General features: G+C 41.9%; 1 protein-coding gene across 3 annotated transcripts in view; it reads right to left on the bottom strand.

Annotated features, from left to right (window-relative positions):
• Positions 1-229: 229 nt before the first annotated feature.
• Positions 230-11,106, bottom strand: part of ELF2 (E74 like ETS transcription factor 2) — a 192,892-nt gene continuing 182,015 nt past the window's right edge. For all 3 annotated transcript variants that reach the window (XM_044061643.1, XM_044061641.1, XM_044061642.1), the window contains exon 7: positions 230-2,009. In XM_044061643.1, the coding sequence (XP_043917578.1) occupies positions 1,385-2,009 (625 nt within the window). In that variant the 3' untranslated portion in view covers positions 230-1,384. The remainder of the gene's footprint in view (positions 2,010-11,106) is intronic.

The following is an 11,106-nucleotide window of genomic DNA, read 5'->3' as shown; positions in this document are numbered from 1 at the left end:
GACCACTCTGAAATTCAGGAAGACGAAATTCAGATAATGCAACATTATGTTTAAGAGTGATGGGTACAAAAGCAATTTAGTTAGCAAGGGGGAACTAGTCCTAAATCGCAAATATTTTACTCCTCCTTTAACTGAACTACTACAGACCTACGCAAGTTTTGAATGTGTTGCATAAAACTAAAAAAGCTACATAAACATGAAGCAAAAAACATTGCTATGAAGTCCGCTGCACTATTAATTTTTCTTTGTTAATTTTCTACATAAATGCAAGCTTGTGGTTCACAGTATATAAGGTTACAAAAATTACATACAAAGTCTGTGTATGTTTAATAGTCAAGTAAAATCTACCTGAATACACTTTGAAACAAGAGTACAACAAAATAGAATATACTTCAAATGTTGAATATACAAACTATTATAGTTCATTCTGAACACTGGTTCTTTCCCTCAATAGTAACTAAAAAATAACAAAACATAAAAAAGTTACATGTCTGAGAACTACCTGACAAAGAAATCATGCTGTGGGTGCCTTCAAATTGTGCCAGAGATCAAAAACTGAAATGTATACAGATGCCAATGCAGAAAGGCACACTTTCTAGCAAACATGCCAAGTGCCACTTACATCTTTGCCACAAAAGGAGAGCCTGACAGGTTAACTATAATACAAAATGTTACATATTAACTATTTAACAATACTGTGCTAGGTACAATGTTGCCCCCCCTTTAAAAATACATAAAAATAACTTTACATTAACAGCTGGTTTAGCTTATTTCAAGAAATGAAAACTGAACTCAGTCTAAGGCTCCTGTTAAAAATGCTCTTGAGCTATAATACAATATGCTTCTGCTTCGTCTTTTCATGCTTTTTAAAAAGTCTGTTCAAGCCATTTCTTATCTTAACCATAAGAGATATACACATTTTTGCTATTTTTGTGGGTAACATAGCACCAAGTGGCCACTGTGCTCACAGTGTAAGTTGCTGGTATGCAAGAAAACACATCACATTTTCTACTTGTCAAAGTTCTTATACTTTACACTCACATCACTATCTTTACCTGACCTTTTCATGTAGTGCTCCAAGCATTTAGTGTGATGTGATTATGTAGTGAATTACTTGGTCCCTTTTAAAGAATCATTTTTGCCCCTGTGCATTCAGATATCTCTGCAAAGAGGCAGCTGCAATGTCAGTATTTAATATGTGGGGCTCCTGCCAAACTGTAGCAGTTAACTACTTACCCATACAGCTTTAAAGTTTTTTTTTTTTTGTTTTACTTTTCAGTTTCCACGAGTTCAAAAAAAAACTCACTGCCCCCAACATACAAAGTACTTGATGCCAATGATAACAGTCTGCAAAATTCATGCAGTCTCTGCCATACCAAGTCCTTCATTTTTCACAAGTAACTGTTCCTTCTGTTTTTATGGGAACCGGAAGTGTGATGTGAGACGGAGAACTGACTACTACTACATGCGTCACAGCCTTATTTCCCTCAATACCAGTTTCTTCTTTAATTAATCGCAGAGTCTTTACTTCATTGTCCTGTTGAACAAACAATCCCTCTTGTTTAACTTCTGGTCCTTTAACAACAGCATTCAACAGTCTGGTAGCAGTACCTTGACTTACTGAGTGCTGAGCTGGGACAGCCAGTCTCATAACAGAAGTGCCAGGAGTTATGGACACCGGTGTAAGTGCTCTTACAGCTAAAGGAGTTCCTACAATATTGATACTGCCAGAGCTTCCCAAGCCTGGCTTGGCTTGCAAATGACACTGTGCAAATTGTGTTGCTGGGATGGTGATGATTTTAGCAGGCTGCACTGTGATCTGGTCCCCATTTTCCAATGAACTAGGCAGTACTGTAGGGATAGTCTGGATGACCACTTTAGGTGATGTGACAGTTGGACTTGTGGTAGTCATTAGAGGAGATGCTGAACTTAGAGACTGTACAGCCATGGTGGAAATCTTCTGACCTAGAGACATCACTACAGGAACTTGCATTGCTACACGAACCGTCCTGTTAAGGCAATTTAAAAAATAAGTTTATGAAATAAAAGCTGTATAATTAAGTATTCAGTCATTTTTCAGAAGTATATAATTATATATTTTATTACTCTGCACTACATACTTTTAAAAACTAATATAAGCAGAAAATTTTCTTTGATAATTTACAGATAGTCAAAATAAAGAAGAGCATCAGCTAGTAGATGCAAGTGTCAACTGCTCTTCACTACACCAGAAGAACAATTACCTCATGCACAAGAAGAATGCTGCTCAAACAGGCATTTTAGCAGAATCTAGAGTGGTCATTTTTAAAACCACTGCTATCACTCTTCAGGAAAAACTGTTCAATATGACAGATTCTTAATGAGATCATCTTGACAGAATCAAATGATACCTTTTTAGGTACCCTGGTTTTTGTACAAATACTTAAGAAGACCCCGCACACACAAAAATAAATTGGATTATGCCCACAAACATCCACCCCTCCCCCACTCTTCCTAAAATGAAACAAGCAGTGCGCTGTTGCACTGCTGACTGGTAACAGCTATGCTAGCTGTTGAAACTGATGCAAGTGCATGTGAAACAGAAACAGATGTAGTCAAACAGAAGCAAGCTTCTGTATGGAGGAAGAAAATAGTGGACAAATATACTCACCATACCAATTACCTGTGATTAAGCCCTCTGCAATATCACCATTTTATCTCATCATTTCAAACATACACATGTAGCACTTGAGTAAACAGTTTTAAAAAATAAGATTTAACAGCTTGCAAAATTGTTTTAAGTCAATATTTTTTGTCAGTTACTTCTGCCCAACATACTGTTATTACTGAAAATGGACTTTAATGCAAAAATATAAACTACACCATACAAGAATCAAGTTTTGCACACTTTCAAAGCTATCTCAAATATGGACACCTTTCTCCAAGAGAATAATCAAATATGCAAATGTGTAAGTTAAAAGTCAACCCCGTCCACCATAACACCATCAAGTAGTAACGTGCCAACATATACAAATTTGCCTGTACTTCTATTGACGGATTTGACAAATGGAAACCCATTCCACCTTTCCGGCCATACCTTAAGTCTTCAAGCCAACCATTTGGTGTCCACTGGTCTTCTAGTTAACTATCAAGTCTTAGTTGGGGAAATCTTAATGTACTCATTCTTAACCTTACATTTTCACTAATGAAATGTCCATACAATCACTGTGAATGTAACCCACAAATGACAACTTATAAGCTATTCCACCTTAAGTGACATGCAGATAGAGAATTACAACCTGAAATACTGTATTACCATCCAAACCTTAAAATTATCCATTTACAAAAACACCTCTACTACACATTTTCAAAGTTCCCACAGCAGATGAAATGCTTGATGTGGCCCATTTCTTTGGCAGCGAAAGGTAATTATTCATGCACTTCAAGTGAAAGTCCCAATGTCAAGACAGCCCACCTGATGGAGATTCACATTCTGGTACTGGACAGATTATTGACAGAACTTTTCAGGAGAACAATGCCTTCAGCTACAGGTGGAGAAAAAAGGAAAAAGCACATTACTCTTCATGAATCTGAAATATAGAAAGGATTCTGAACCAGTTGCTTTCTGCAGCCCAATTTCAGTCCTTAAGTACAAGTGGTTTATAATAGTTTGGAGAGCAAAGTGGCTCCTCACTTAACAAGGACCAGTGTGGACTTAAAGGCAGGCATATCAAGACCACAATGAAAACAGCACTGCTAGTTTAGAATGCAGGAGTTCTAAACAACACCAGTAATGAACTTGGGGAAAAGAAAAAAAAAATTAGATGGTGTCAAGCATGTTCCACTTCATCTGTTAGATCCATAGTCCGTATATACAATGCCTCTGTCACAAAGCAGATAATAGCTTTCATGCTCTTTTGAATTGATGTAGGGGACTGACTACTGCCCAGTCATTTGTTCTCATATTCAAACCTTTGGGCAGACACCTTAACAGTCAGAGTTGAGATACAATTCTGATGTGGAGTTTTGTTCCTTCTGTGGAAACTGCCAACTATGGATTACTTGTGTGTGTGTAAGTGCACTAAGCTTGATGTTCCATGACTGCTTGGTTGTCTACTGTTGTGATGTTAAGAAAATGCAAGAACATCTTTAAGCAATGGCAGATACTGCAAGATATCCGAAAGTGTAGCTGCTCTTAAGATGATGTCCCAAACCTTCTCTCTGGACCATATCCAGAAGAATTTTTCTACTTTTTTTTAAAAAAAAATCAGTCGTGTGCATTTGTGTGGGGGTGGGCAGACATGCAAGGGATGTTACCCTTCCAATGTGCTTGGGAAGACTCTGGGCTCCAAACTAAAATATACAGTTCAGTTGCCCAGATGAGAAGCTTCTACCAGTGTAAACAGTGGACACACAAGAAGCCCAGTGGAAAGCTAGCTAATTGGTCTCCAGGCTGAATGCAGCAGTACCTGCTTTTCCTTGGCTGTGAAAATACTTAGAAATGTGAATTAGGTTTATGTATGTGTGCACCCAGGACTGGCTTGCGGACCAAAAGGCTATAAGGTTATGATGTACTTGGGAGAATGAATGGCTTGGTCTGTCCCCCCAATAAGTTGATACACTTAGCAATAGCAAAGCAGATAGCAATTGTGTATGGTTCAGTTTTCAGCAGAGGTATTTAATGCCAGGGCACTTCTATGGGCTGGGCTTATAAAGGCTCCAGTGCCATTAGCCTAGTACACACCTATGAACAGGTGGCTGGCTGGTGGCTTAGGAAAAAGCAAATGGCAAGTTACATCCAGACGCCAAGCAAAAATCATCATCTGCAGGCAATCTGTGCCTCTCCCTCCCCCATTCCACCAAAACCCAACTTACCACCAAATTAGGGCCATGGCAGTTAGAGCATTCAACCACCTTCTGGATGGGGGTGAGGGCCTGTACCAACAGACTGCTTTTAAGTTGTGCTTTTTGCTCAAGGTCGGGTCAACTGAAACTTGCTTAAGATATTCATTGAGAAAGAAAGCTCTTTTTGGAAAAGGTGACCTGCAAAGAAATTTAATGCTGATATACAGCAGACAAAGACAGGCAACTGCATTGTACTACGATATGTAACCAGGTACAACAAATTCTGAACACTGGGCTAAAAATACCTCTGCAAACACTTATACCCTTGCAGGTTGTATGTAATGCTTCCTGCTGTCTCCAGGTATCTCTGAAGATGATGAAATGTCTGCAGAACATTTTAAGGAAGTCTACGTTGACAGAAAGTTAAGATGTGGCTTAGAAGGGTGAAGCTGTTTAGTCAGCTTTTACGGATAGAAAATTGGCTAGCTAGGGAGTGGCTGACGCAGCAAATGGCTCTTCTTGCTCTCCTCATGTATGTCGGTGGCAAAGAAAGGCCATCACCATACAGAGAAAGTCCACTGAAGCACTGTCCACTGAGGATAATCTCATGAATCTACCATAATGAAACCTTTGTCCGCTGGAAATTTTGGTAAGGGGCTGCATGGTAAGTAGCTTGCTTAGTCCCTAATGTAAAAACAAAAATTTTCAGACTGTGGGGTCAGTTTTTCTTTCTAAAAGGGAATGTTTAAACAGTGGATGTTCTTAAACTTGGTGGCTTTTGCAGTGCTATAAACTATAAATTTGATCTGGAACACACTTCTCAGTCCAGTCTCATTAGCTCATTCTACCAGACAGATCATTTCGGAAGGCCAACCCCCCTTACTTTCTCAACCCTGAAATACCTTCTGTACCTCCTCTTCCTCTTTCCACTTTACTTAAACTATTCAGCTGCTTTTACAGTATTTGTGTTTCCTCCTCCTACTCTATTACTACATCTGCTGCTTGTTCTCTAAAGTATTTAATTACATCTTTTCTGCATTTACTACTGCTTGTTTATAGCCTGTTTAAACTGTGTTATTCTAAGCCTCTTAGTTTTGGGTTAAGCACTTGGGCTCTAGGTCTACTCCTTAGCTCTCCCTGGCCTCTCTCCCTCAGATTCTGACAAATATGGATGGACAATTTCCTACAGTTTCTCCAGACAGTCTGGTTAATATAGGCATCCTGAGACAGTGTAGGAACTGCCTCATGAACACGGACATCTACCACCTAGGAAGACAATTTGTGAGCTGCAACTACATTAGGAACCTAGCGTCTATGCTCTCTCCCTCACAAGCCAGTATATATCTGGCACTGACAAGGTTGGCAACACAATCACTACACCTCAACCACCACCCACACTTACACAACATGCACCCATATATGCGGATGTTCTCAACAAAAACATACCCAAACAAAGGACACCTCTGAGGCAAAAACACAAGCGAACTCCAAACCCCTCCACACCACATACCACACATAGTCCACACCTGTGTCTCACAGATACTAAGGCTTAACCATAAACCCAACATATTAGTCATAGGAGACTCCATTGTGAGACACAAATGTGCCTCTCACCAGGCTGGATAAGGAGGTCACTGTTAGTCTGTTGACAGAATATGCCATATCACACACACGCTCAATTCTCTCAACAGGTATTGCTATGACTCTCATGGTCCATGTTGACGTGAATGACTTGAGACATACCACCCTGGACTATATGAAAAAAGACGTGATGGAGATCACTGAATATGTACCCCAGGCAAGTATGTCCCTAGCCTTAAGCAGCATTCTACCATCACCTAGAATGATGCCTCAATATAAACAGAAAATGCCTGACTAACAATTGGCTTAGCTTTTGGTGTCATTCCAGGGGGATCCAGTACCCGACAGCCTGGGAAGATATGCTCGACAGACCACGATGCTCTGCCAAACATGGCTTGCATCTGTCTCGCATGAGCTTCTGGCAAAGGCTCTTGCCTCCACCATAGTGCCTCTTTTAGGAAAAGTGATGAGGTCAAAACTACCAACATAAAAATTAAAACGCAAATTAAAGGTCACGCTGCTAAACGCTAGGAATCTAAACAAAGTGCACTCACTGCAAGCATTCTTAACCCTGGAAGATGCTGACATTTGTACAGTCACAGAAACCCGTTTCAAAGCTGCAGAGAAAACCCCAGCCTTATCGGGTTACTCATCCTATTCAGATCCCAAACTGTTGGCAGCAAAGTCAAAGTAGGTGGAGTTTCAATATATATTAAAGACAAATACACCTCCAGGCTGGTCCGTCAGTATGAAGCACGAGACATTCCAGGTGCAGTTAACCATTGACAAGACCCCCTCTTCAAATCACAGCTAGCTACAAGCCCCCAAATTTGAGTAAAGATGCCCAATCCACCCATCTGGATCTATTCAAATCTACCAAGATTCAACCCTTTCCCTGATTCTGGGCGACTAACTACCCAAACATAGACTGGAAGAACTACTCATGCCAGAACACCAATGCCCAGAGATTCCTTGATTTTGTCAATGCAAAAGCCTTGGAACAGCTAGTCGATACCCCCCCCCCCCCAAGAGGTGATAATATCTTGGACTTGGTATTGACCTACATGAGTAACCATTCCAGCATCCCTACAGTATCATCCTCCCTGGTAAGATCAGACCATAAAGCGGTCGCTTTCGAAGTTACCATCTCTCCCGAGCCCCCTCTAACTAGGGTCAAGCAAAAAACTTCTCCAAAGCGGATTACAATCTCCTGAGGGATGGTATAAACGGCTCCACAGCCCCCCCTTCCCCCTCTGTAGGAACTGGCACCAATGTCCAAATCTACACCAAAGTACTATACAAGCATTTATATATATGCATGGAATTGGGAATACCCAACAGGACGGAATCATACTCCGCAAGAAGAGTAAACCTGTCTGGTGGAGATCTGCAATAAATACACTCTATAAACTTGAGGAAAAAAATTGCTATCCAGGACCAAGAAGGAGCAGGTGCCCAAATGGATGCAATCTCTCCTTAGCCTGAACAAGCAATAACAGCACTAGTGAAATCCTCCAAAGCAAACCACATCTTCTAGACACAATCATAAGGCCTTCTTCACATACGGCTGCAGTTTCAAAGGAAGCACCCAGATCTGCTCAGAACTGGTGGTCAAGGACACCACATACATAAATGCAGCAGATATAGCCAACTTGCTGGCTGACAGATCCAACTAAAACGTCACCCCATTGCCCCCCCCCCACAAATCAGGACATCCCCAGTACCTGCCCCCCCCCCGCCCTTATCTCTAGAGAACAGGTCATTCCTGCCCTCTCAAAGGCAAAGAATACAGCCTCCATGGGACCCGAGAACATCCCAGGCTGCAGCCTACAGGAACTTGCAGCACCATTAGGCGCCCTACTCAACCAAAGCCTGAGTACTGGCTTCGTCCCAGCTGAGTGGGGGACAGCCACTGTCATCCCTTCGCACAAAGGTGGAGCATCCACCGATCTGGAAGATTACAGACCCATCAGCCTAACTAGCCTCATCTGCAAGGCTATGGAATGGCTCATTATGGACCTTATTAACAAGGACATTGGCAACCTCCAAACACTCGATCCCACACAGTTTGGCTTCATCAATGGGAGGTCATGTCTGTTAAATTTGGTTGACTTTTTTGAGACAGTCACCAAAGCCATCGACGAGGGGAAGACTGTGCACTCCGCCTACCTTGACCTGGCCAAAGCCTTCGACACTATTCCCAACTCAGGCATAATAGATAAACTCTCTCAACTAGGCATCAATCTATTTGTTACCAGATGGGTAGCAAACTGTCTCACTGATAGAAACCACATACTCAAAAATACGGTAAGCCACCAAGTAGTAGATCCGTAACTAGCAGTGCACCCCAGGTATCAGTCTTGGGGCCTCTTATTTGGGATATACTTTTCTGAGGTGCAGGCTAAAAGCAATGGGCTATGGCTGACCAAGTTTGCAGATGACTGCAAGTGGTCATCAATTCCCCTAGTGATGTGGACTTCCTCCAAGAGGGTCTCACCCAAACAAATGACTGGTGCCAGGAACATGGCCTCAAGCTGAACACCAAAAAATGCATCATCCTCCCTTTGGGGAGAGTGACGTTATTAATGTGATAATTTGTTCATAGGTGTGCATTAGGCTAATGGTCCTGGAGCCTTTACAAGCCTAGCCCACAGAAGTGGAGACAACATCCTAAGCACACAATCGGTCGTGAGGGATTTGGGCATCTAAGTTGATAGCAACCTGACACTTGACCACTATGTTGCTTCCGTTGTACAGAAAGCTTTCTGCATGGTTCACCTTATAGGTAAGGGTACCTCATCCAGGGACAAGGAGGTCATAATATCCATGTATTCTTCCCTTATAAGGCCCATTGAGTACAATGCCCCTTTCGGCATGTACCTCGTAAAGCACATGCAGTAGCTGATATCTGCAAGTCGAGTTCACTTGAGTAACCCACACGTGCGATCTCAACCGGGTCTGACATCAATAGGACTTGTTGGCGGGACAGATGTGCCCCAGAGACTCCCATCTGTGGAATAGACACCCTCTCAGTGCAGCAGAGTACCTCATTATCCCTTTTTAAGTGCAACCTGGATAACTAAATGGGAAACATAAAATACACCCCTGGGATTTCACCCGTGTCCCTGCTGGACTGGGGCATCTGGCGCTGACGGCTAAATTCTTGGCTAGGCTTAGAAGGGCCTCAGGGCCAATAGCCTAGTAACTTCCTATGACATGTAGAGTTTTCTAAAAACAGGACAGCAAGGTTAAAATAACTGCTATAAGTGTTTGCGTTTTTTTTTGCAGTTCCCTAGTCTTTTTTTTGTTGTTGCAAAAGGCTTGAATCTTCCTCTTCTGTCTGTTGGTGCTGTACTTCCATTACTGCAGAAATTCTGAAGTCCGTATAGCAACACTATATATAAAAACACACACAAGTGCATGTATGTTTGCATGTGTGTAAATAAAATTTATAGACAATGATGAGTGTACTCTACCTATGCAATAGGAAAACCTGATCTTCACCTTGTGTTGCTAAAAGATTGTGGCCTCTGCCTCTTGCTGCTCCTCTGTGGGTTATACTTTGCCTGTAAGGGAAGGATACTCAGGCTATGTTATCTAGAAGTCTGTCACAATAATGGTTAATGAACAATTAATAAGCAACGGACTCGGTTCTTTTTGAAATAAATCAATCTTTATTTGAGGCAGGCCAGTGCTGCTTAGAAATACAGAGTAACCACGAAATCAGAGGGGTTATATCTCATGGGGAAGGGGGTTGGCCAAAGCCAAACTCCACCTTTGGATGTGTCGAGAGGTGCCCATGTTCTTCGGGGTAGCTCTCTGGCTGGGCACTGCCTCAGTCTGAATTACATCACTAAGTAGCAAACTTTGCAAATGCAGTAATAGGTCAGAAGAACTTGAAAAAATAGTACATGCCCTCATCTGGAAACTGGTTTGTTTAGACAATATAAGTGCATAGCCAATATAACATAACAAAATCATCTGTCTCAGTGTGTTGAAGAGGTGGCACCTTAAACCTCTCCACTAAGTTACAAAGGTACACACAAGCATCTCTGGTGAGGAGATAAACTGCTCTGGTGCAGCGTCACATTATTGCAGATGAGTGTGCTCTAACCCCCTCCTCACCACATGGCAGTCTTACAGACTGTACAATTGTGCATGTACAACTTCCCAACTAAGAGGTATACCAGCAGCAACACTGAACCGGGTTCAGCTCTTAACGCTGCTACTGTACTGAGCCTACGCTGCCCATCTTCCCCCACGATGGTTAAGCCAGTGTCAGTCGGTCAATTGCATTGCTCTCCCATCCAGGCACACCAGCACCCACGCTGCTACATTAATATGGATCATTCAGGGAGCACTAAATGGTTTTATCCCTCTGTATTGCAGGTCCAGACAAGATTACACAAAGAGAGGGATCATTCGTACCCTAAAGGGTTTCAAAGATGCCTGATAAACACAACAGAGAATACAACTATAATGTGTTCTATAAAGAAGAGGGACACATTTTTATCACCCTTGCAAGTTGACCAAGCAGGTATGGGACCACGATTATAGTTAAAGCTTGACATTTTGCTCCTGAGCACCTCAAACTTGCTTGGACAATTTCCCTAATAATGGGCAGGAGTACTTCTCTATGCTTTGCCTCTGACACCCTTAGTCCATAAATGATTCTCAGAGCGCTTTTCTCTGTTTCTCTCA

Source organism: Protopterus annectens, chromosome 2.part0, assembly GCF_019279795.1.
Source record: "Protopterus annectens isolate FY-2018-M chromosome 2.part0, PAN1.0, whole genome shotgun sequence".
Lineage (NCBI taxonomy): Eukaryota > Metazoa > Chordata > Ceratodontiformes > Protopteridae > Protopterus > Protopterus annectens.
This window is presented reverse-complemented; position numbering and strand designations above follow the sequence as displayed.